The following is a 25,971-nucleotide window of genomic DNA, read 5'->3' on the forward strand; positions in this document are numbered from 1 at the left end:
TGGACATGTTAACCATATTTTTTAAGCTGCTGTCTGCCTCCCACCCAGACAACAGCAGATGAGAAATAAATGCGGTTTTAAAAAGCTCAATTCAGGGAGTTCCTGTTGTGGCTCAGCAGTTAACGAACCTGACTAGGATCCATAAGGATGCGGGATTGATCCCTAGCCTTGCTCAGTGGGTTAAGGATCTGGCGTTGCTGTGAGCTGTGGTGTAGGTTGCAGACATGGCTTGGATGCCATGTGGCTGTGGCGTAGGCTGGCAGCTACAGCTCCTGATTTGACCCCTAGCCTGGGAACTTCCAAATGTCTCAGGTGTGGCCCTAAAAGCCAAAAATAAATGAATAAATAAATAAATAGCTCGATTTGATTTTGTGTGTGTGTGCTTTTTAGATCTACACCCACAGCACATGAAGTTTCCCAGGCTAGGGGTTGAATCGGAGCTGCAATTGCCAGTCTACGCCACAGCTACCGCAACTTGGGATCCAAGCTGTGTCTGCAACCTACACCACAGCTCACGGCAACACTGGATCCTCAACCCACTGAGCAACGCCAGGGATCGAACCTGCATCCTCATGGATGCTAGTCAGATTCTTTAACCGCTGAGCCACAACGGGGACTCCTCAGTTTGATTTTTTAAATTCTTGAACACAGATATGAAGAGACAACAATGCCAGAATTTAAAGATTACTTTCTCTTTTGGGGAACTTAAAATTGATAAGAGTCTGGGAAAATGACTTCAATGCTTAGGGGTCAGTTCCCTCAACTGTAAATTGGGGGGAGGGGAGGTAATATGATGACTGACACAGCTAAGAAAGGTACCACAGCCGGACCACCGCCTCCTTCCCGGGGTTACAGTGAGAATGGCTGCATCTGTTACACAGCACTGCCCTGTCAACTGCAGTGTGTGCTACAGATGCTATGACAGCGTTTCTTCCCTGCAGTCCCCTCTTAAATCAAACTCCCTGTGTATGGGAAGCAATGGTAACTTTTTCCACAGAAGATGTCACAAAGCCTACAAATAGTTATGGATGTGAATAATACTCATTTTTATATTACTGAAAGATATCGTTTTCTGAAAAGAACATAAAAATGGCTTCTCATTGGTCAGGATCCAATCTCTTTCTTATTTAAATTATCAATTTGTTCTAATGAAATACTGTGCTTTCTTTTTTTCTTTTTTCTTTTTAGAGCTGCACCTGCGGCATACGGCGGTTCCCAGGCTAGGGGCTGAATTGGAGCTGCAGCTGCCAGCCTACACCACAACCACAGCAACGTGAGAGCTGAGCCGTGTCTGCGACCTACACCACAGCTCACTGCAACGCCAGATCTTTAACCCACTGAGTGAGGCCAGGGATCGAATCCGCATCCTCATGGATCCCAGTCGGGCTCATTAACCACTGAGTTATGAAGGGAACTACCAGTACTGCACTTTAAAAGCTTTCAGGAAAGTTTCTCTCATATAATTGTTCCAGATTGAATTGTTTCAATTCACACACACACAAAAAGAGAAGTTCCCTGGTGGCCTGGTGGGTCAAGGATCTGGTGTTGTCACTGCTGTGGCTCAGGTCACAGCTGTGGTGAGGGTTTGATCCCTGGCTCAAGAACTAGATGCAGCCCCCTCACCCCAAAAAACGAAATGTTTTTCAAGATCAAAAGGCAAAACCCCACTATATTAGATAATGCCTAACAGCTCCCTTCTATACCTGCCCAGCATCCTACTTGTACATATTTCTGTCCATGAAAGAATACACACCATCTCCCCCCAGTGTATCTGTGCTAAGCAGCCCCTGAAGCCCCCATCTCCTCTTCCTTTCCTTCCCCCTAAAACAAGCACAGAGCCAGCAGCGGACAGGCTCTACTGGTATCTGTTGAATGAATGAAGGAGCAGATGAATGAAAACACAAACATCTTTTTTTTTTTCATCCACATATCTTGTTACTTGGAAATCCTCTGCTATGCTTACTTAGCCTTTCAAAGCTAAATATTCTCTCCTTCTGTGTAACTCATCTTCTCTCCCTGTTATTAAACTTCACATATCCACCCCTTTTCATCCTGCCTTCAGTATCTGAGAATGTAATACTTCAGGATATGCATTCCATCTTGTAAAATGTTTATTCCCACAAAGTACACGAATGAGTCACTTTGCTACATATCTGCGGCAGAGCCAGCTAATTGTCTATGAAATGTGTGTTCCCCCATCTATACAGCGCTCCCTGGAAAGCTGTCATCCTGCAGGGACCTCAATGACAGGCCCCTCCTGCATCTAGGGGACATGCGACCAGGTCTCAGCGTGGAAGCCATAGGAACCCTTCCAGGTGGAGGCAGTTAAGATGTCCCTTTTCTACTTTCTCTTTACACTCTGTCCTAGAGAACTCCAAGACCCCAGGACATAGACACATTCTAGCAGGAGCCTGGGACTCTGAAGCATGGAAAAGAGCAGAAACGCCTGCACCGGATTGCTACATGAGTGACAAGTCAACCTGTGCGTTAAGCCACTGACATTTTTTTTTCAGAGCCGCACCTGCAGCATATGGAGGTTACCAGACTAGGGGTTGAATCAGAGCTATAGCTGCCAGTCTACGCCACAGCCACATCCACAGCAGTACCAGATCCGAGACGTGTCTGTGACCTACACCACAGATCATGGCAACACGGGATCCTTAACCCACTGAGCAAGGCCAGGGATTGAACCCGCATCCTCATGGCTACTAGCTGGGTTTGTAACCTCTGAGCCACTGAAATGTTAAAAGTTATTTGTCAGAGCAGCACCATTACCCACTATGGTGCCATATAATTACTAGAGTATTATAAAAAAGCAGGTCCAAGAGGAAGGCAAGAGTCACTCAAAGCTTTACAAATGCCAGACAAGTGAAAAGAAGTTATTAGTTTAGATTGTTAATATTGATGCCTAATACTTAAAAAAGAATTGGAGAGAACCCTGTGCCTGGTCAGAAAACTGTTGCATCAGCCTCCAAAGCAACCCACTATAAACTCTGAGTCATTTTTCCTTCAAGATATATCTAGAATCTAAGTACTTCTCATCACTTCTATTGCTGCCATCCTTGTATGAGCCACTATCAAAATTCTTGCCCAGAAAATTAAAAAGTATGACACACCTTTTGTTGTAAAGACTCTGGGGGAAAAAGTACTCTCACACATTGTTAATGAGAATGAAAACCAGTAGTATGGGGAAAGCTATAGCCAATACAACTTTATACGCACTTGGCTTTCAATCCAGCAATCTCAATTCCAGGAATTTATCTTGAAGATACTGTCCCCACTCCTATCAAATAGCACCAAAATATACATGCACAAGCTCTTCATGTCAGCACTGTTTGAAATATCAAAACACTGAGAACAACTAAATGCTCCCAAGAGAATGGGAATGTGGAATCATCATGATGTACACGGGAAACTAAAATAATACTGGAAACCAACTATGCTTCAATTTTTACAACCTTAAATATTTAAAAAATAAGGTTAACTTTACTGAATTGAAAAAGAAAAAGAGTGGGTGAATAAACAATAGTATGTTTGTGCGGAGTACTACCCAGCCGTGAAAAATAGTGAAGAAGACCTGTTGGGTGGATATGGCATGATTTCCAGGTTATAATGTAAAGTGAAAAGAGCAAAGTGCAAAATATTATCCACATGATGCTGCCTATCATCTAAGAAAAAAGGATAGAAGAGAAATTAATGAGATTTGTTAACTACAGCAGAGGTGGGAGAGGCTGGGAAATGAGAACGGAAAAGAGTGACATTTTCCATCACATATTTTTTTTTGTTTGTTTGGTTCTGAGTTTTAGAATCATGCTAATGTCTCACATACTCAAAAAAAAAAAAGTACTTTCAGTAAGTACACATACAATACAAACAAACAAACAAAACAAAAAACCGGGGGAGGAGGGCAAAATGGAATATAAACAGAAACAAGTGAACCTAAGTGTATTACAAATAAGTCAAAGAAACAACCTCACTGAAGGGACTTAGTGAAAGAATTGACAAAATTAACCTCAGATAAACGGCAATAAGGCCAAATATAAAAGGATTTGTACATGAATATAGTTCTCCAGCCCGTGGGTCTGCATTTCACAGGAATATGGGTTGTATAGGTTAACAATTCTGAAACGATTTTATGTGTATTCTGGGGCTGAGCAATTCATTAAACGTGCTGAGGACATGAGAGCTCAGGGAAGGAGGAATAACCTGTCTGGTGTTAGAATTCGAGAGCACACATCTGTATTTTCCAGCTCTGTCTATGGAGGACTGGAAGCAATGACACTCCATTAACAATGAGCACATGGGAGTTCCCGTCGTGGCGCAGTGGTTAACGAATCCGACTAGGAACCATGAGGTCGCGGGTTCAGTCCCTGCCCTTGCTTAGTGGGTTAACGATCCGGCGTTGCCGTGAGCTGTGGTGTAGGTTGCAGACGCGGCTCGGATCCTGCATTGCTGTGGCCCTGGCGTAGGCCGGTGGCTACAGCTCCGATTCAACCCCTAGCCTGGGAACCTCCATATGCCGAGGGAGCGGCCCAAGAAATAGCAACAACAACAACAACAAAAGACAAAAAGACAAAAAAAACAAAAAACAAAAAACAAAAAAACAATGAGCACATGGAGTGCCCAGGTTTTAGCTTCTTAATACCATCCTCTAATAAAAGGAACGAGGGCTGTTTGGACAGCTGATTCCAGGGCTGAGACAAGGTGTATATTAGATGTTGTGTGGGACCAAGAAGCAAGATGTGCTCAAAAAATGATGAGGACATGTGAAAAGACACAGCAGCCAATGTAAAGGGGTCATCAATGGCCAAATCTGGGACAAATCTGAGCAAAACGATAAATAAATGGTAGTAACAGATCCTCACACACAGAAATAAATAAGAACTTGGGGACCTACACTGATATAATTAAATACATAAATACATGGGGGAGATGTTTACCCTTATTGTACAATTCCAAACAAAGTATAGAAGGGATAACGATAACAGAAAAAACACCGTGGAATTCCCGTCATGGCTCAGCAGTTAACAAACTCGACTAGTACCCATGAAGACATGGGTTTGATCCCTGGCCTCGCTCAGTGGGTTAAGGATCCGGCATTGCTGTGAGCTGTGGTCTAGGTCACAGACATGGCTCGGATCCCACGTGGCTGTGGCTGTGGCCGTGGCTGGCAGCTACAGCTCTGATTCGATCCCTAGCCTGGGAACTTCTATATCCCGGGGGTGTGGCCCTAAAAAGACCAAGAAAAAAAGAAAAAAATACCATTTGGCAAACACCAGAGTCATTATTATTTCTGGTAAAAATCGTCAATGGATATTAAAATTATTGGTCAGACATGTGATAAGAAACAGTACTTGTACAGTTTCAAAGTATTTCCTCAAAATTACAAAGGGTGATTAAATTGGAGAAATCTGCGAGAAACTATCTTAACCAAGTGATCAAATTTAGCATCACCGGTTAAGAGGACAGATCAGTTATCATGCGCATCGTTTTATGCACGGATGATTCTTGCTGAGGGTACGGCCCTAAAAATAACCAAAAAAAAAAAAAAAAAAAAAAAGTAAGAAAGAAATCATCATTTTAGAAGGTTCTTAAAAAGCATCGTGTCAGATTCGTTTCCACTGAGCCCCCACAGGAACTCCCTCCTAGACCACTCTTACCACTCTCCTTACTGTATTTTTCTTTGGAGCACTGCCCACTGCCCTAAATGAACACAAGCTCTAGGTGTGCCAGGGCTTCTGCTGCTTCCCAGTGAATCTTCAGGTTCTAGAATTCTGCCTGGCTTACGGTAGGTGCTCGATAAGCAAACAACTGAAAGGAGGAGTAAGAACATGAACGAATGCCCTCTGCCTTGTTCTTAGGATGTGAAACAGGCGCATGAACCCTCGTTTCCAGCTGGACCAGGGCTGTCTATGTGCTGGGCTTCATCTGGTTCGCCACCCACGGCTCTCAGGTCAGGGAATGCTCATCTCAAGGAGAAGGTTTTGGAGAGTCTGGGCTTGACCAGTTAAGGATTAGGGGGATAGAAAAGAGAAAGAGGATGTGGAGTTCCCACTGTGGCTGACATAGTATCTATGAGAATGGGGGTTCGATTCCTGGCCTCACTCGGTGGCTTAGGGATCCAAGCTTGCCATAAGCTGTGGTGTGGGTTGCAGACGCACCTCGGATCCTGCGTTGCTGTGGCTGTGGTGTAGGCCAGCAGGTGCAGCTCCAATTTGATCCCTAGCCTGGGAACTTCCATATGCTACAAGTTGTGGGCTTTAAAAAAAAGAACAGAGAGGAGTTCCCGTTGTGGCTCAGTGGTTAACAAATCCGACTAGGAACCATGACGTTGCAGGTTTGCTCCCTGGCCTCGCTCAGTGGGTTAAGCATCCGGCGTTGCTGTGAGCTGTGGTGTAGGTCACAGACGAGGCTGGGATCCTGCATTGCTATGACTTTGGTGTAGGCTGGGGGCTACAGCTCCCATTAGACCCCTACCCTGGGAACCTCCATATGTTGTGGGTGCAGCCCTGGAAAAGACAAAAAAATGACAAAAAAAAAAAAAAAGAACGGAGAAAAATGACAAATGTATGATTTCCCCTATTTGCATGTGTTTGTGTCCCTGCCCCCCCCCAATTTATATTCATATTCAACATTTGGAGGGGATACGGTCATAAGGGCAGTGCCCTCATGAAAGAGACCCCAGGGGGCTCCCTCCCCTCCTCCCCCAGGTGAGGTTACAGAAGGAAGCGGGTTCTCACCAGATACTGAATCTGCCTGTACCTTGATCCTGGCCCTCCTAGCTTCCAGAACTGTGATAAATAAATATTTGTTGTTTATAAGCCACCCAGTCTACGGTATTCTGTTTCTCCAACCTGAATGGACTAAGACCATGTGTGAAATGGGAGGCTCAGGTTCTTAAAAGCATCACGTCAGATTTAATCACGGGGGACAGTGGTAAAAAGAAGAGTCAGAAAGGCTTATTTAGCCTTAATTAAAGACTTAATTGGATGGGCTTTCATCCTGTCCAAATAAACATGGAAAGACTCAAACAGGGTTTTCTATGTACCAAGTGAGAGACACCATTCAACTCCCCCCAACTGATCCAGACCCATATCTACCGACACTGCTCCGTGAGAGGCCGGCCCTGTGGCCTTCTTTGCTGGTGGTGACTCTGGGATGAGGATGGTTTACGGTGAAGAAACTGGAAGTTGATAGACGGCATCAGAAGTGCAAAGGCTCTGGGACCGGATTCTAGGCTCCAACCATGGCTCTACCCTTATCCGGTGTGTGACCTTGGGCAAATTATTTAGTGCCTTGAGCCTCAGAAGTCTCATCCATAAAAGAGGGATGATAATAATTTTGCTGAGACGGAGTGGGTTTGCTGCACATAAGCACGCCGAGCAGTGCCCAGACGTGGGAATGGGAGCCGTGACTACAGCGCAGGAGACTCTGTACCATCTCTGTGCCAGCATCCTTTGTTGAATCATCCTAAGGCACTGACCAGCGTGTGCCCACGCTATCTCAGCCATCAGAAGATCAACTAAACTTTTAGAAATGAGATCCATCTCCAGTTTTCCCGCATGACCTCAGACTGGGAAGGGCCAGAGCTGGGAAGGGAAGGTCCTGGTAACACAGAGTCAGGGCAAGAAAACAGATGACCAGGTTGAAGTGAGTCGGGGCCTATTCATCAGACCCTCCCAGGGCTGAATGCTAAATCACGTGCTTCAGTAAGAGGGGGAAAGGTGGAAGGAAAAGCTGCAAGACATGAAACAGAACAGGACTTGCAAAAAAAAAAAAAAAAATCACTCTATGGTCCCATCCCAGCTCTGTGTAAACGGCCTAACAATGGCATCTTTGTTGGAGGCTGGCTTATAACTGTACAGCACAACGTTCATTTCAAATCAGCTCAATAAGCATGTCTGGAGCATCTCCTACATGGCAGCAGGCATTGTGCTAAGTTCTGTGGATATAACCAAATCAATAAGACAGACCCTGCACCGATGGACAAATTAGTTTTGGGAACGAGAAGGGCACACACACTGTGTCTGGCGGAACCATTCCCTCACGAGATACGTGGTTAAGCCCTCAGCCTGCAGTGCCCGTCCCGCCTGCACCACGCGAGAAACTGCTTCTCCTTCTTCAAGGTGCAGCTCAGGTGTCCTCTCCTGCAGGAAGCCTTCCCCAGAACACCCTTAATCTAGGTGAAGCTCCCAAATCTGGGCCTGTCTCTGCTGTCATAATCACCCACTGGATCCAGCTTTGCTCCATTACAAACCTGTCCCCACCAAAGATTTTAGGTCCCACATCTTTGTACGCAGGTGCCGTGCACAGAGCTGGATGCAGTGGGTGCCCAGTGTTTACTCCCCTGGCCTGTGAACTGGACAGCAGAGGGGAATGGGGGGAAGATAAATAACAGCAGCAAACCATCACCACAGGGGCTTCACTAGAGCCTCGGGGTGGGGACTGGCACACAAGGAGACACAGGGGCACAGAGCGTTGGAGAGGAGAGCCGCTGAGGTGACTTGTGGCCTCTCTCAGCAGACAGAGCTTCCAATGAGCAGGAGTCCTTCGCACCCACACCCGTGGCGGCAGGAAGTGCCTCCCAACTCCGGCGAGACCACCTTTCAGAGCTGTGCAGATACACGCACCCCTCACTCCGGCCACACCCAGGCCACCCTCTTGGCCCTCTGGGACCCACAACTAGGACAGGGAATGAGAGCTGGCCTACAGTGCTCGTGGATTTATGGTGTTAATGATTTTTTTGTTGTTGTTGTTAGCTTTTTAGGGTGGCATCCACAGCATATGGAAGTTCCCAGGCTAGGGGTCTAATTAGAGCCACAGCTGGTGGCCTACACCACAGCCACAGTCACTTGGGATCCAAGCCATGTCTGCAACCTACACCACAGCTCACAGCAACCGCACGCTCCTCGAACAAGGGCCAGGGATCGAACCCCCATCCTCATGGATACTAGTTGGATTCGTTTCTGCTGAGCCACAACAGGAACTCTGCTTGTAATATTTTAATTGACAAAAAACTATTTATTCCTTTTTGTTGTACTTCACTCCAGATTTCTGTTCCCCTCAATGTTTTGTCATATGCTTCTCCCTGCCTCGGACCTCCACAACACGACTGACAGAATAACTTTTAATAAGAATGAACTGATTCTTAAAGGTTTTGATCATTATAAAATGCATACAGGAGTTTCCTGGTGGCTTAGGGATTAAGGATTTGGCATTGCCACTGCTGTGGCTTGAGTTTGATCCCTGGCCCAGGAACTTCTGTATGCTGTGGGTGTGGCCAAAATTAAAAAAAAAAAATTTAACATTGGTCTTAAAATAAAACAAAATTTATCTATACTATTATATAATCTCAAAAGTGGAATTTTACTGGCTGCATAATACCCCAACACACAGATATATCTTCTTTCACTGTTAGATTTTTCTCGACATTTAACTATTACAAATTTTGCTGAGATGAACATTTTTATACATAAAACTTAGTTTACATTTCTGACTTAGTTAGAAGAGATTTCCAACCGTGGAACCAGATCATAGTATAACTGTTTTAAGAAATTTACTACATGCTACCAAATGCTTAGTGAACTAGTGTTCAAAGAATTTCAAATATCTTATCTTGCAAAAGCTAACGACTAGGTGGAGGGTCACAAAGTCAGGGCTGGAAACTGCCAGGTCTGTCTGTACCAGGGTGACCACACCTGCAAGGTGAGGGTGTGCAGGCAAAATGCAGCTTAAAGGACTTGAGAGCCGTCTAAGCAAATCCTCAGACAGCGAAGCCTCCTGATAAAGTATGTGACCTTTTGGTTCCTGCATTTTGTCCCGGGTTGAAGTGATGAGTGTTTCAGGAAAGATACACACGCTCTATTTTCGAGGCTACACCCTCCTCCTGAGACCCCCACTTGGACATCCAGCTGACTCCCTGCCACCTCCCAGGGCGCCTCCTGGCCATGTCCAGCTGGAGGCACCACGACACTCTCTCCCAAAGCTGCTGTCACCGCCAGCGTGGTTTCAGTAGAGGGCCTCACCGTCCACCCAAACGTTCCAGACACAAACGGGTGGGGGCCACTCCCGCCTCAACCAATCGCAAGCGCTGCTGACGCTTCATCTCCTAAACAGACTCGAACCCCTCCCCTCCTCTCCACGCCACTGCTAGCCTCCCAGTCCAGACGGGACTTCCTTCTTCCAGGGATGCCAGCAGTGGGCTTCCTTCTGAGTGGGCTCCTGTTCCATCACCCACTGCTGCCGCGTGATCTGTTGCACCGGAAGCCTGTTCCTGCCGTGCTCTCCTCCATCACTGCCTTCCCACTGCCTGACAAGTGTCTGAAGTTCTCCCCATGGCCGGGAAGGCCACCCTGGATTCCTCACCCCTGGCACTCTGCATGGGCCACTGGACTCCATTCACACGCCAGGCTTCAAATCAGCTTCATACATCTGGGGCTTGGAATGTTCCCACCGCCTGTCTAACTCTTCATGCTCCTTAAAGTGTTGTTTAAACACCACTTTCTTAGAAATCTCCCCTTAACTCTCTGGACGAGGGAGCTACCTGCTCCCAAAGCAGCCTGTGTGCGGTACTGATTTCACCACACTTGCAACATCCCCAAGATTTCCAATTACTGCTCTAAAGCTCACATTCCGTGAGAGGCAGCTGAACAGGGCAAGCGCCACGCTGCTTTTACTCACTGATGTGTGGCGGCCCTCATCACGTGGAGAGCTAATGTCTTTTTTTTTTCTTTCCATTTTTGGCTACAAAAAGTTCCCGGGCCCGGGATCAGATCTGAGCTGCAATCTTGACCTGAGCCACAGCTGCAGCAACGTCAGATCCTTAACCCACTGTGCCAGGCAGGGGGTCTGAGCCCTCTCCCCAGAGCCCCCAAGACACTGCCAATCCCGCTGTTGTGCCACATCGGGAGCTCCGAGAGCCAGTGTCTTGACAGACTCTTTTTTTTGGCTTCGCCTGTGCCACACAGAAGTTCCTGGGCCAGGGATTGAACCCATGCAAGAGCAGCAGTGCAAGCTGCTGCAGTGACAGTGCCGGATCTTTAACCTGCTGTGCCACAGGAGAACTCCCCTCGACAGACTTTTGGTGGAAATCCGAGTCTACTGAATGTGAAAGCCTCCACTGTAATCCAAAATTAAGCTGTCAATTTAATGATGGAAACTTGCACATTTGCGCCGAACTGTGCCTGTCCTTGTTTTAGTTATTTTTTTATAACTACACTGTTACTTTCAGTAATTCTTATAACAGTCAATGAACAAATCTGTACTTAAGCTTTGAAAGGTTCACATTCAAGCCCTCTATTTCCAGTATGTTCATACTAACCAAAAAAATTCTGAGAAGAAAAACAGATTTTATTGGTACTATTAATTTCTAAGGCCAAAATCTGATTTTTTTCCCCCTTTGTTCAAATCACTTATGACTTTTGGGTAGAAATATATTCTGATTTCGGCAGAAATATCAAAGAACGATAATCCTTGGCATTTAGCTCTGGAATAAAACCAGCAGAGGGAGCATAATAACACAAACTTAGTTTCCTAAATCCCCGTGGATTAGCACACTCCGTATTTTGACCTCTGGGTATGGCTTGTAGGTCAGGTTCATCCCGCACTCACACTGCACCTGACCATCTGCACTGGAGCAGAGTGACGGGTGAAGAGCTATGACTCCGGACACACACCGAAGACACGTCTGTTTCTGAGTTTGGATCTGGACTGATGACACCCCCAAGATCACTCTTTAATGGATCTGGGTTCATCTGGCTGGGGATTGAGGAAGTGAGGAGATGAAGCTATTTCTCCACTCACAGCCCCTTCGCCTAGAACTGTGTCTGGCTGAGTCCGGGACCTCCTCCAAAGGCAGAGCTCAACAGTGTTTGAATCATGGTGGAATCTCATCGACGCCCTCGCGCTACCTTCAAACCAGCGAGCTGCGCTGTAGCCAGACGGGTGAAGGGCAGGTAGATACGACTGTCCGGGAATAACGACAAGTTAAATATGTGACCTGCTACACTTATTTGCCGTCATTATTAGATAACAGCCTTCCTGGGCCACATCCTGTCTTCCTCAAAGATATTTCAACATGAAATCATGGGAAAATGCTTTACAGTCAGAAAGATAAGCGACAATGTCAAGGTAATATTTTATATAGGAACGAACCTGGAAACATGACACCCTCGGGCCACCCCTGGCTCACCTCAGCTCCTGACGGCTTTGCTGACCCGGACCGAGGCAGCGATCCAGAACTCAGGGCATCCCATCAGGGCTCTAGTCAACGCCTGACTTCTAGAGAGCCAGGAGAAGGTCAGGCTGAAAGCCAGCTCTGCCTAAACCAAATCTGGGACCTCTCTAGCCCATCACCAGGCCCTCGGGGCGACCACCTAAAATTTTCCCACGGGTCCAACTCCTCCCTGCGCTCCCATCACCATGGCTACGCTAAGAGGGCCGCTTTCCTGCTAGTTTCCCAATCAGCTCTCCACTGCCTTTGACCTGAAGGGCAATCTCCAAACCCCCATCAGGTTAACCTCGTTGCTTAACTCTTTCAGGGTTTCACACCAACGTCAGGACAACGCTGAGCGATCTGAACTGACTCTCACTTCCTGTGTGGCTGCCCCACCTCATACTCAAGTGTTCCGGCCAAAGAGTGACTAGCGCTGCCCAGACAGCCAGGCTTTCGCCAATCCCCAGGCCTGGGACCACGCCACGCTGCTGCTTGGCCTGTGCTGCTCTCCTCCCTCCTCCCTCCCTCCTTCCCAAAGCTTTTAGGTCAAAGCCACATCTCCCTGGGGAGGCCTTCCCTGTCCAACTCCCTTCCCGCCCAAGCGCGGCGCCCTCCCCATGTTCGTGGACGTGCTGGGGGCCGCTCCCTGGCCTTGCCACCAGGCGCTAGAACAACTGTTGAGCTTCTGCCTCGCTCCCTGGGCTGTGAGCAATTTGAGGACGATGACTGTGTCTTTTCTTTCCGTGACGGGGAGTGTGGCCGAGGTCAGCCACGGAGAGCACTGGAGGTGAAGAGAGGAGAGCATCCCAGCCAGGGAAGAGGACCCCAAAGGAGAGGAGAAAGCAGTCAGCCTTAAAACCGGAAGAGAATGCGTTCCAGAAGCCAAACAGGGCAACCACAGCACCACGGTTGCTTGCGGTGGAGGGAACATGGGGTGGCCAGAAAATAAAAATGTTTAAAAAGCTTCTATCTGGTAACCTCCGTTTTTCTATGCAGGAGGAGGCTGGGGCACAGGGGCGGAAGGGGCCTGGGGAGGGCGCTGAAGGTCCGAAAGAGCTGTTGGGGGAAGGCGAGCAGGTGCGCAGCGCGAACGGAGGACCTGAGAGGCGTCTGTGAGGGTCTGCGCATGTGCGACGGTAGGGACCGGCGGAGGGAGGCTCACGGTGTGACCTCGGGCGGACCCCGCAGCCGAGTCCACAAGGACAGAGGTGGACACTCTGAATTACAGATAAATTCACAAGCAGGAGCAACAAGGGGCCTCAACTGATAATGCTGGGAAACTCGAGGCTGAAGTGATGGGGAGGGGAAGGAAGACGGGGCAGAGAGGCTGGGGAAGGGGGGGATCAAGGACCGACGCCTCAACAAGGATGGGGGAGCGGCCGGAAAAGTCTAGGGAAGCCAACGAACCACAGGAGGCTGAAGTCAGCGGTGAAATAGTCGTGCCGTGGGACAGTTTCAGGTCCCCCCCAGGCCAGGCTTGGCCATCGTGCAGGTGGCTAAAAAGAGAATCCAATCCGGGAAGACCTGGCTTCCGTCCACAGGGGAGTTTTCAATGTGTTCTCCTCCCAAAGGCACAGATAATCAAGACGATCTTCGCGAATCTTTCCCCCGGGATTCGATCTTCTCTTTTTCCCTTCAGGAAGTCCCTTCTGATCTAGGCACCACCCCATTTTATATCCGCATTCGCCTACTTCTGTTCTTACATGACATCTAATGTCAGTATTGACCTTGGTCTCTATATACTACGTCGTGGACTGGTAACTAGTAAAGGTGTTCCCTCGTGGCACAGTGATAAGGATTCAGTGTTGTCACTGCAGTGGCTCAAGCCGCTGCTGTGGCGAGGGTTCAATTCCTTGTCCAGAAACTTCCATCTTCCATATGCTGCAGACGCAGCCCCTCAAAAAGGATCCTAGTAAAAAACGAATCACTGTCATCTATTCAAGTCTTTCAAAGGCTAAGCATAGATATATTCCGTCACCTTGCTTAAATGACCGTGGGCAGACGAGTAACATAAAGGGGGCTCTTTATGAAAAGAGCGGCACAGGAAGGAAAGTTAGAGGAACTTGTACTTTTTCCGCAGCCTGGCTACCCACAATGAGTTTATTCTTCATTTCATTTGTCTCGGAAGTGGGAATCTGTCTTGCGCACCACCTCTTCCCATCAGGGACGGCAAGGACAGACTGGGGCGGCTGTCCTTTTGGCCTCCCAGGGTTTGTGAAGGAGCCACCGGCCTCAGACGAGGCCTCACGCATGTATGCAAACACTGGCTTTCTCCAACGTAAAGTGACAAAGAACCCAATCACCAACCTGTTCCAAACAGACGGTTTGCTCTTCTGTTTGGACTGATGGAGACCATTTCTGACATGCTAGCTCACCGGACCATTCTGAAATGAGTTACGCGGATCCCGTACCTCTTGGCCGCAGCCCAGACTGTACCCCGTCACTGTCACAGCACATCATGTGACCATCAGAACCCGCAGCAGGCGACATCTCGCTGTGAGAGCAGCGCATGGAGGGTCAGCTTTCAGTCCCACCTGTATGTCCTCGGAATGTTGTGACCAGGGTGCAGTTTTCTTGCTCCAGTTTGAGGATGGTTACTTGGCCTGAGTGGTCACCAATAAACACATGCCGGGTTTCAACATCAAATCTATCATGTAAGCATTAAGGATTGTTTCTCAAAAGTCACTTAAATCCTTACCACCCCCCACCCCAAAAAAGAAGCATACACGTAACAAGAAATGGGCAAATCTCACCCCAGGAGAACGTGGATAGAATTCTGACAGACACAAAAGTGGACGTCACAAAATGAAAGACATCTTGTGTTACTGGGCAGTAAGATGCAGCAAGATAAAGATGTCCAATCTCACAATGTGGATTTACACATTTAATATAATCCCTATAAAGATACCAACATTTTCCCCCTAGAACTAGATGTGCTAATTCCAAAGTTCATATAGAAAAATAAATAAGCAAGAAGAGCCAGGAATATTCTGAAAATAAGAGTCATGGGGTATTGTGATGAGCGAGGTTAGTCAGCACTAGAAGCTATTAAAATGTTATAAAGTCTCTTTCAATGAAAGTGTGGTACATAAATAGAAAGAGAGACCAATGGAACAAAACAGAAAGTCTAGGAACAGAACCCAGTGCATGTAGAAATGTGGTACATGTCTGATAAAGGGGCCTTTTCGAATGAATAAGGAAATGGTGGGTGAACAAAAAAAGGTGGCACAAGCTGAATAATCATTTAGAAAAACAAAACAGGATCTGTATTTCAGTTTATATACCAGGGTGAATTCCAAGTGAATTAGGGGTCTAAGTGTAAAGAATGAAAAAGGTAAGTTCTAGCTGGGACAGTTCCTTTACAGCCTTGGAGTGGGAAAAGCTATGACTCAAACACACAAAAAGAGACAAACATCATAGGCAAAGCAAAAGACAAATTGGAAAAAATGCTGCAACTGATGACACAAAAGGCCCAAATCTCTAATATAACAAGAGCCGTCAAGAAGAAGACTACAAACTTAATTTTTAAAATGGGCAAGACACATGAATGCATAGTCCAAGAAATGAAAATGGTGCTTTGCAAAAAACAAAAACAAAAAACCCCCAAACAAACAAACAAAAAACCCCTAGCAGGCCTAACTGCTATCCTTTGAAAGGCTGCTGTTAAAAGACTGGCATAGCATCTGGGAATTTGGATTGCAGGAGGGTTCCCACCATGAACAGACAAAAGTGGCTCACTGTGCCTTAACTGCACAAACAATATGGTTTATGCCAAACACCTGCTTTCCTTCTGGGAGTCTGGAATTCTGGTACATGCCAGGAGGCAGCTGCCTATGTGACTGGTCTCCAGTAAAACTCAAGTCTCTGGTGAGCTTCCCTGGTTGGTAACGCCTAGCAATTCTGCTTGTAGAGATCTACCCCTGAGACACAATGGCAAAAACCGCAAGTGACGCGTGCCCCAGGCTATCCACTCCACATGATCTTAACAGGTAGAGTTTGAAAACAACCCCAAAGTCCAACAGAGGACTTATTACCTATCTTACATCCATGCAATAGAATGCTACGCAGCTGGGAAATTTCACATAGAGTAATTTCCAGAATATCAAGAAGGGAAAAAAAGCCAAGGTATATGAGCGTTTATATACTACCCTACCTATGTCTAAGAAAGACAGGGAAATAAAAGTGTGTGTGTGCTTCTATTTACCCAAAGAAGCATCGGAAGGATAAATCAAGGTCTATCGAAAAAAGGCTGCCCAGGGAGGAGGAAGAAGCAAGCGAGGGGACAGGACTTGTGGTGAGACTTCTCCCTTGTCATTTCCATTGCAGAGTCCTGTAGTTATTTTACATGTGAAAAATATTCATAAATTTTAAAAAATTCCTCAAATTGACAACAATGTCAAGTGAATAAATCTATCAAATTGGTGATATAACCACAGAGTTTAACAGAATTATTTCAAGTGACTTTATTTTTTATTTTTCTGCCTTTTAAGGCCACACCTGCGGCATACGGAGGTTCCAGGCTAGGGGTCACATCGGAGCTACAGCTGCCAGTCTACACCACAGCCACAGCAACGTGGGATCTGAGCAGCGTCTGTGACCTACACCCCAGCTCACGACAATGCCAGATCCTTAACCCACTGAGTGAGGCCAGGGATGAAACCCACAACCTCATGGATCCTAGTCGGGTTCGTTAACCACTGAGCCACAAAGGGAACTCCTCAAGTGACTTTAAAACATAGTATTTTGACTGTACCTTCTTATAGAATATAGTCTCAGGACAAAGACAACTGCAAAGAAATCTAAAATCTCATACAGGGAGTTCCCTGGTGGTCCAGTGGTTAAGGACTTGGCATCATCAGGTTCAGTCCCTGGTCTGGGAACTTCTGCATGCCATGGGTGCAGTCAGATAGCTAGCTAGCTAGATAAATAATAAATAAAATCTCATTCAGTAGTCTTGTTTTTATAATATTGCTATTATTATTTTGAAACAACTTAAATATGCCATAGGGTAAAGCAAATAAGGAATTATGTTGATATTAAGTAACCAAGGTTTTCAGCCCAAGATAAAATAATCAAGAATAAAAAAGAAGTAAAGAAGTATGTTAACATTTTATTTTCTGGCTGCACCTTTGGCATATGGAAGTTCTTGGGCCAGGTATCGAATCAGCCACAGTAGCCACCATACCAGATCCTTAACCGGCTGTGCCACAAAAGAACTCCCCTTATAATGTTAAAATTGAATCAGAAATGTTATATGAACTGATGATTTATTTTCTTTTTTTTAAAAATACACATAGATGTATGTGATAGCTATTTCTGAATACTATCCTTGACTAAAAGAAACGGCTGATAGGCATTCTCCCTGTGGCACAGCGGGTTAAAGTCTGGAGTTGTCTCTGCAGTGGCTCGGGATTGATCCCCCTGCCCGGCACAGTGGGTTAAGGATCTAGCGTTGCTACAGCTGCAGGGTAGGTCAGAGCCGAGGCTTGGATTCGACCCCTGGCCCAGGAACTCCCATACTCCAAGAGCATGGCCATAAATAAATAGGACTGAGACAGGAAATTAACAGATGACCTTAAGACACGCTGTACCAAAAGCAAAAACTTTATCAAAGGCTAGTGGGCTTGTACCAAAAAGACGCAGGGGCCAGTAGGATGTGGCTCTTCCTGGCCAAAGATGGGACAACATGAGCATCAAAAGGGGGGGTGTGTGATTTATTGACATGTACTGAATATATTATTAAAAAGCCGAACCCTAAGATTTTATTACAATGCTCAAAAAGAAAAAAAAAAAGAAAAAAGATCCCTGTTGGAGGTAACCAGGGCACTAAATCTCTGCTCTAAAAATGAGCAATTAAAGAGAAATAATTAAGAATGTATCTTGCCTTGCCTGTGCTAATTGTATCTCAGGTAACCAAAGAGCCCCACTTAATGAGAGAAAGTTCTACTTTACAGAAGAATTCCAACTAATAGATGTGAAAAAAATGAGAGGATTATAAAGTCACCATTTTGTAACCTAGTAAAGGACTGGTTCCAGATCAGCAGTGCATGAAACCCCTACAAGAAAGGCTGGTGGGGAGGACTGCACTGCAGAGACCTGGCTGTCGCCACCAGAACCACTCATCAATCTTGGCATCACTGGAAGGGTGACAACTCATGCCCAACAGCCTTTGCAATTGCAGATAAATAATAGTGTTCTCCAAAAAAAAAAAAAAAAAAGTAAAAGCAATGCAAGCTGAAATAAAATTACAGTGCAACCTCAAAGCCAGAGTGATTGGCATTAAGTATGATATGAGGAAATGTGAAAATCGAGATAATTTTAATAGCTTTTCAGTAGTCCTTCCCTAAACAGGAATAGATCAAAGACTACCTGGTAGAAAGACACTCCACTGTATAGGGTGCCAGCCTGGAAATACCTCCAACAGGAGGAAAATCTTAAAATGAAGAGTACCTGAAGTATTTTTGTGGGCATGAAAAATGGGACCAAAACCTGGTCACCTGACAGGCTAGATAAAGGATTCATAATTTAAAGGCTAGCAACTGACGTGGGGGAAGAAGGCAGTTCTATTTCCTACATCAACCTGGCGTAGGACCTTTGGGAAATAACCTCCGTGTCTGGTTGTGCAGAAGGCCGGCTGAAAGATTTTAACACCCAAGTTCTTTTAGTTAGTTTGTTTGTTTTGTCTTTTTAGGACTGCACCCTAGGCATATGGAGGTTCCCGGGCTATGGGTCAAATCGGAGCTGTAGCCGCTGGCCTACACCACAGCCACAGCAACACAGGATCCAAGCCATGTCTGTGACCCACACCTCAGCTCTCGGCAACGCCAGATCCTTAACCCACTGAGTGAGGCCAGGGATCGAACCTGCGTCCTCATGGATGCTAGTCGGATTTGTTAACTGCTGAGCCACAACAGGAACTCCTTAATACCCAAGTTCCAATCCTCCCTCTGCTGGATGACGGTCATGTGACCTTGAGAAAGTCTCTCTTTTTGAGGCTCTCTAGGCCTTGGCTTCTACCTGTGAAAACTGAGAACTGCCTTATTGAACAAAGTAACACGCAGAACCACTCTGCGAACTCCCAGAGACTGCAAGCACTATATACGATCTTCTTTTTCCTCTCCTTCGCTTCCTCTTCATCATTGTTGTTTTAATACTATGGTTCATTTAATGTTTGAAACTTCAGATAATTCAGCCAAAGCAACAAAGACTTTGAGGTGATTCAGAAACATAATTTGTGAACTGGTCAGTCTCTCTGGCATCCTTGATATTGCTACTTGAGTTTTTGGTTATTTTTATTGCATATTTACTTCTCCACTAAGAGAATAAAGGCTGAAAGGAGAGAAAAAAAGGCTGAATTCAGTCTAACTTATTCTATCACTTGTTGGCTTGTTTGAATGACTGTTTGAGGTGGAAATGGGAGAGAATTAGTTTATCAGCAGAAGTCTCTTATCTACGCCACCAGTGTCCACTAAGAAGAGAAACTGGGCTCATGATACTTTTCGGAACATTTTGTTATTTCAACAGACTTTCTTCCTTTCTTTATCACTAGAAAACAAAACAATACAAAAAACAAACCAACCCAAAGAAATCAAAAAACCCAAAGCTGGTAAGTACAGAGAGTGGTGGAAGGGGGTTTCCATGGGAAAAAAACGTGTTTAAACACTGGATTTTAATATGAATCTCAACACTATTTGGGCTGCCTGTTAACAATCTGAAGCAGGCAGCTCCCCCACCCAAAACCCTGCAGCCCTGGGAAAGTCGCGTGGTTCCTGGCTAAGGCCCTCTGGCACAAGCAGCACCATCAGGCATCGGTGGGCAGCTCTGGAAAGACAGCAGGCCTGTGCCTGCTCCTAGGATCAAGGGCTGGCACTCTGCCCGCTCCCAGGAGCAAGGGCTGGAGCTAGGCAGGCAGAGGGAGTCTTCTGAAAGGGTCTCATAGTCGGGGTATTACAGCTCCCTTCCACCTCAACAGCAAGGCTGGGCGGGACGGTCACTTAGACAGGGGAAAGAAGCCCGAGGCCTTCACTACAGCTTCCGATACCCAACCGCATGGTTTTTTTCTACCTGGTAGACTGCATGGTGGAGCCAGAGAAAAGAGTTGAAAAATGAAGATGACTTTTGGAGACGCTGGAAGAGAGGGTCAAAGACTAGAAGAGTCAGAACAAGGTTAATTCTGTGTATTGGTGGGCCTGGTTTTTTGTCTTATTTTTTCATTTTCAGTTTTAAAAAGTAAGCTTCTTAAAGGCAAGATCTGTATTTTGTCCATACTCTTAGGCTTGGTTAGGTGACACGAAAGATACATCGCTGGGCTTGGCAAGTGCTACAGAGGCCAACATGTTAAGAACAAATGATTCTGATGCCATTAGCTCTGTTCGCAAAAGGTAATGCCACACAATGGGGAAAAAAACAGCAGTCCCAGGCAGAAGACCTGGGTTCTGGTGGCGATTTTCCTGGCATGTATGCCAGCTGAGTGGCTGCAGACAAGGCTCAGGACCCTCTCTGGGCTTCAGATGGCTCATCTGTAAAAGAGAAGTTGGACGGATGATCTCTACAGGAGAGCCAGTGCTAACACTGCAAGAAATCTTTCATCTATTGGAGGGAGAGTTTCATGTTTTTCCATTTGAGCATTACACTTGTCTGAACTGGCTTTTAGAAAGTAAATTTTGGAGTTTCTTTTATTCACCACTCAAAGCTACGTTGATTCTGCATCCATCCCTTATCGCCTTTGTTTCAGGTCTTCCTGGGAACTGGCCACTTGGACCACCTTCCACAATGGCCATTCTCAGGTTCTTCATCTTGCCCTTTCCATAGGAAAATAAAAATGACATTAGCCACACATAGACAAATACAGCTCCGGCCACACATCTACAAGGAAACAGCAAGGTACTTTTGTCAGACGGTTGCAAGTCCTTGAAGAGGCATTTTATAAATATGAGATAAAAAATCTGAAAGCAAGTCTTACTGTTTCATCTTGCTTTTGCAGACAAGTGATCTGTTTCCAACTATTTCCTCATTTGTCAGAAGATGGAGAGACTCTACGCTTTTTTTAAATGAAGAAACTCAGGGCTCTTTACTCCTGACAATGGTAGGGGGTTAGCATCACCAATTCAGACTTTGCACCTGTCAGGCGTGTGCTCACTGGAGCCCTGGGGGCTGGATGTGAGGGCTGCCCAGCACTAGCAGGTATTCACACCAGCACATGGGTCCCGAGATTTGGAAGAGAAGAGATGACGTTATCCTATTCAGCCTGGAAAAGGCCGGTACCTGCAACAAAGACTGAATGTAGCCTTAGAGTGCAGATACCATGGAAGGTTAGCTGTAACCTGCTCTGGTCCTGGCACGGCAGGCTCTCAATAAATCTCCTTATAAGTTCCCGTTGCGGCTCAGCAGTAGTGAACCCGACTAGTATTCATGAGGATGCAGGTTTGATCCCTGGCCTCACTCAGTGGGTTAAGGATCCTGCACTGCCATAAGCTCTGGTGTAGGTCACAGACGCGGCTCGGACCTGGCGTTGCTGTGGCTGTGGCATAGGCCAGCGACTACAGCTCCTATTGGCCCCCTAGCCGGGGAACCTCCACATGTCAGGGTGCGGCCCTTAAAAAAAAAAATTGTCTCAATGAACAGGATGCTGTGGCTCTTCTATGGGGCGCCAGTGGGAGTGTTCACAACCTTAACACCTCTGTGTAAATGACTTCTGTACGAAAGCAAAAGACTGTGTGTCGGTGATGGTTTTATCTCCATGTTCCATAATTCTTTCTGACAGCGGAGACTCACACATCTGGGCCGCGTCCTGTCTGGATGTCAGACAGTCTGTCACAGCAGACTCACAACTTGCTTGGCAGGGACTGTTATTTCAGGTGAAATTACCTCACTTTCCTCCAGCTACATGAGGACCTTGCTGAGTTGTGTGTCAGGACAATCTATAAGCATCTGAATCCACAGAGCGACTCAGCAAATAAAACTTTGCAGAAACTTTGCAGGGGCACATACCCAACATGTTCATGAAAGAAAGAAGTCGACAGCTAAGTTCCCACCAGGGGATTTTGTCCAGCAAAGGATACTGCAGGCCCGAGGCCACAGCACTGGTGCGATAGCCTCCCAGGCGCTGTCCACTCTCGGAGCAGTGCCAGGCGAACTGCTTGTCCTGTCCCGTGCTCAGCACCCACTCCAGCTCCAGGACAAACAGGATCATCGTCACTCGGCTCTGATGTGCTGCAAAGCAAGAGACAAGAGAACAACCCGTCAAGCAGCCTCTCGGGGCCAGTAAAGCACGGTCCAGAGAGATGCATCGTCCTCTCCTCCGGCCCCGGAGGGAGCGGGAGACAAGCAGCACAAACACGGGCGACAGCAGTGGCTCTCATCACTGTGGAGGATGCCCCTGCAGAGGGCCTGGTCCCAGTTCTTCTCCAGAAATGTTCCCAATACCAAGGGGCCTGGGCCACCTCTCTCAGACAGGTCAGAGCTGCTGGGCTAGAGCACGCAGGATCTGTGTGACCACAAAACACACGGGGAACAATGTTCCTCCAGTAGTCACTGGGGTCAGTTTATTCACGCTTTAAAAAAACAAAAACAAACAAACAAACCCAGCAAAGCATTACTCATTCTCCTTTTGATGAAAGCTGGCTTATAAACCCGCAACAAACTTCTAGATGAACTTCCTGTGAGAAATCAAAGGCTTGGAAAGGAGGACAGAATCATTCCCAAGTGCCACACAAAAGAATGAAATCCCCCTTCCATCAAAGCGTACAGAATGTGATAACGAGAGCCGGTTTCCCAGGGGTGCTCACACACCAGGGCAGCACCATCGCAGAAGCCCTGCGTCACAGTCTCGGAGTCAGAAGAAACTAATCACATCATCTGGCCCATCTCTCTGTCTCACATGTGTGCAAACAGAGGCACGAGGATGCGGACTAGTTCAGCCAAGGTCTCACAGCTTCTCAATTGTCAGATAAAATCAATAAAATATTGGGAGTTCCCTTCATGGCTCAGCGGTTAAGGAACCCGACTAGGATCCATGAGGATGCGGGTTTGATCCCTGGCCTCGCTCAGTGGGTTCAGGATCCGGCATTGCCCTGAGCTGTGGTGTAGGTCGCAAATGTGGCTCAGATCCTGCGTTGCTGTGGCTGTGGTGTAGGCTGGCGGCTACAGCTCCGATTAGACCCCTAGCCTGGGAACATCCATATGCCATGGGTGTGGCCCTAAAAAAAGACACACACACACAAAAGGCAAAAATCAATAAAATATTTGCTTTCTTCTTATTCCACATTTCAGAGGGAGAGCTACAGGGATCCACGACCAGTGAACAGAGCTGAGTGGAAGAAGCAGGGTTGACATCCTGTGCTCAGACCACACTGGGCTCTGTGCCCAGGAGCTGGCAGCCTGGTGGGTGAGAGAAGACCCGTCTTGAGTGTGATGAGGTGACAGAGAGGACATCAGTTTCCCATTCTGAACATGAAAATAGGATTAGACAGCATGGATGGACCACTGCAGCCCTAGGGGCAGTAACGGGATCACTGCCAATTTCTCAGTGTCTAACAAGTGCCAAGTACTTACACATATTCTCTCGCACAGTCACTATAACGACTCTGCAAAGCTGGGTGGCTTCCTCATTTTACAGACACAGTTCAGCCTTGGCAAGGTGGCCTTTGAGAGTGGCTACCAAACAATGCAGCCAGAATCATAATGAACACTTCCAGGACAGTCATTTCATCAAATGCCTGATGTTTTACAAGCGGGTATTGGAAGCTTGGAGCAGCTAAAGGGATTTAGAAGTGGGTGCAAAAGCAGTAATAAAAGGACTCCCAGAATCAGCCACCATCAAGATCAAAACCTTGTCTTTAAGTAGGACTTCCTGGAGAAATTCCTGAAGATCTTGTCATGTTAATGCCATCAAATGCCCAATTTAAGCTCCACCAATGAGGGAATAAAAACGAATTCTCGAATGTTCACTTTCAAGTGTGCTCAAGTCTATTTCAGGCAGAAAGTGGCCCCAGAGCTGTGCTCCCTTTTCTCATGAAGGGGTCTTTGATCTTCTTTCTGTTACTTTCTAAGTCCAAGGGGATGACAGGAGCCCAGAAGAGAGGGGGTTCCAGCCCTTGGAGCTGCCATCACGTGACAGAGGCTCAAAAATGTTTTGTGATTTGCTCAAAGCTAATGAGTGACAAGAGGCTAGAATGACAACCCTAGTCTCTGTGCCAAAGTTGGTTGTCTTTCTGTCAGGCTGCCTATGACTACTGAGAAAAACAACAAAAAATAAAACTCAAAGCACATACTCTTTCTAAGGTAACAGAATTCTTTTATTCAGAAAAAAACCCTCTGAAGATGCATACATAGCGCTGAGCCTCAGGAACCTGGGCTTGAAGCCCAGCTATACTTCCTAAGAGGAGTCATGGTCGTGATCTGAGGGACAAAGCCTCTAGTTTCTCACAATGAAGCACAGTTAACCCTCACACCACACATGGCTGCACGGTGTGGGACCGCTTATACGCAGATGTTTTTCAATAATGAACACTGCAGTACCATGTCAACCGTGGTTGGTTGAATCGGACAATGCAGAGAACCCAAAGATCCGGAGCCTGCTGTAAATTATACATGGATTGTCCCCTCTGGGGACGGGTGGTGCCCTTACCCCTGCACTTTTCAAGCATCTACTGTCTGACGTTAGCTGCAGGATTTTTACACATGTTTCTCTATCAAGTTGAGGAAGTTCCCTTCCCTTGTAATGTGCTGAGAATTTCGATCATGAATGGGTATCAGACTTTATCAGATGCTTTTTCTGCATCAATGAATATGCTCATATGATTTTTCTTCTTTAAGCCTTTAATGTGATGGATTTTACTGATATTCACATGTTGAACCAAATTTGCACATCTGGAATAAAGCCCACTTGGTCATGGTGTATAATTCTTTTTATACATTGTTGGATTCGCTAGTATTTCTTTGAAGACTTTCATATGCAAGTTATATATTGGGCTGTAGTTTTCCTTTCTTGTAATGTCTTTGGTATTACTGATGGATTTTTTAAAAGATGTTAATTGAAATAAAATTCACATAATGTAACATTCACCATTTAAACGGTTTTAGAGTATACAATTCAGCGATTTTTAGTATATACACAACGTTGCATGGTCAGCATGGAAAATGTCCTATTTCCAGAACATTTCCATCACCCAAAGAGAAACCCACACCCCAACTCGCCCTCCCCCTTCCCTGGGTAACCACGAATTTACTTTCCATCTCTATGGATTCTTCCCTTCTTGATATTTTATATACATGTAGTCATACAATGTATGGTCTTTTGGGTCTAGTTTCTTTCACTTTCATGTTTTCTAGGTTCATCAACACTGTATCAGGTATTGTCAGTACTTCATTCTCTTTTTACAGACAAATAAGAAATCATTTATTGATATACCACACTTTTTTTTCAAAGGAGGAGACAGTTTTATTTTTATTTTTTTATTTTATGGCCATAGCTGTGGCACATAGAAGTTCCTAGGGCCACGGACTAAATCTGAGCCACAGCTGCAGCAACACTCAACCCTTTAACCCACTGCACTCGGCCAGGGATCAAACCCGTAACTCTGCAGCAACCCCAGTGGCTGAAGTCAGATCCCCACCACAGTGGGAACTCCGACATACCACATTTTATTAACCATTCACCCATCTGTGGACAGTGAGGTTGCTTCCACTTCTGGACGACTGTGAACCAAACTGCTAGGCATATGGGTATACAAGTATCTGAGTCTCTGCTTTCATTT

General features: G+C 46.2%; 1 protein-coding gene across 8 annotated transcripts in view; it reads right to left on the reverse strand.

Annotated features, from left to right (window-relative positions):
- The window catches only part of WDFY2 (WD repeat and FYVE domain containing 2), a 179,934-nt gene that overhangs the window by 23,098 nt on the left and 130,865 nt on the right, over positions 1–25,971 (reverse strand). For 7 of the 8 annotated variants that reach the window (XM_084981697.1, XM_084981698.1, XM_021065301.2 and 4 more), the window contains 2 exons: positions 22,276–22,426; positions 14,749–14,861 (listed from right to left, as the gene is read on the reverse strand). In XM_084981697.1, coding sequence (XP_084837823.1) covers positions 14,749–14,861; positions 22,276–22,426 — 264 coding nt within the window. Of the gene's footprint in view, positions 1–14,748; positions 14,862–17,480; positions 18,965–21,778; positions 22,427–25,971 lie in introns of those variants that run through there. The other variant, XR_014819399.1, reaches the window with a different exon arrangement.

Source organism: Sus scrofa, chromosome 11 (genome assembly GCF_054392235.1).
Source record: "Sus scrofa isolate SSC_HxYL_T2T_F1_AM1 chromosome 11, Sscrofa_HxYL_maternal_Yorkshire_Landrace_v2.0, whole genome shotgun sequence".
Lineage (NCBI taxonomy): Eukaryota > Metazoa > Chordata > Mammalia > Artiodactyla > Suidae > Sus > Sus scrofa.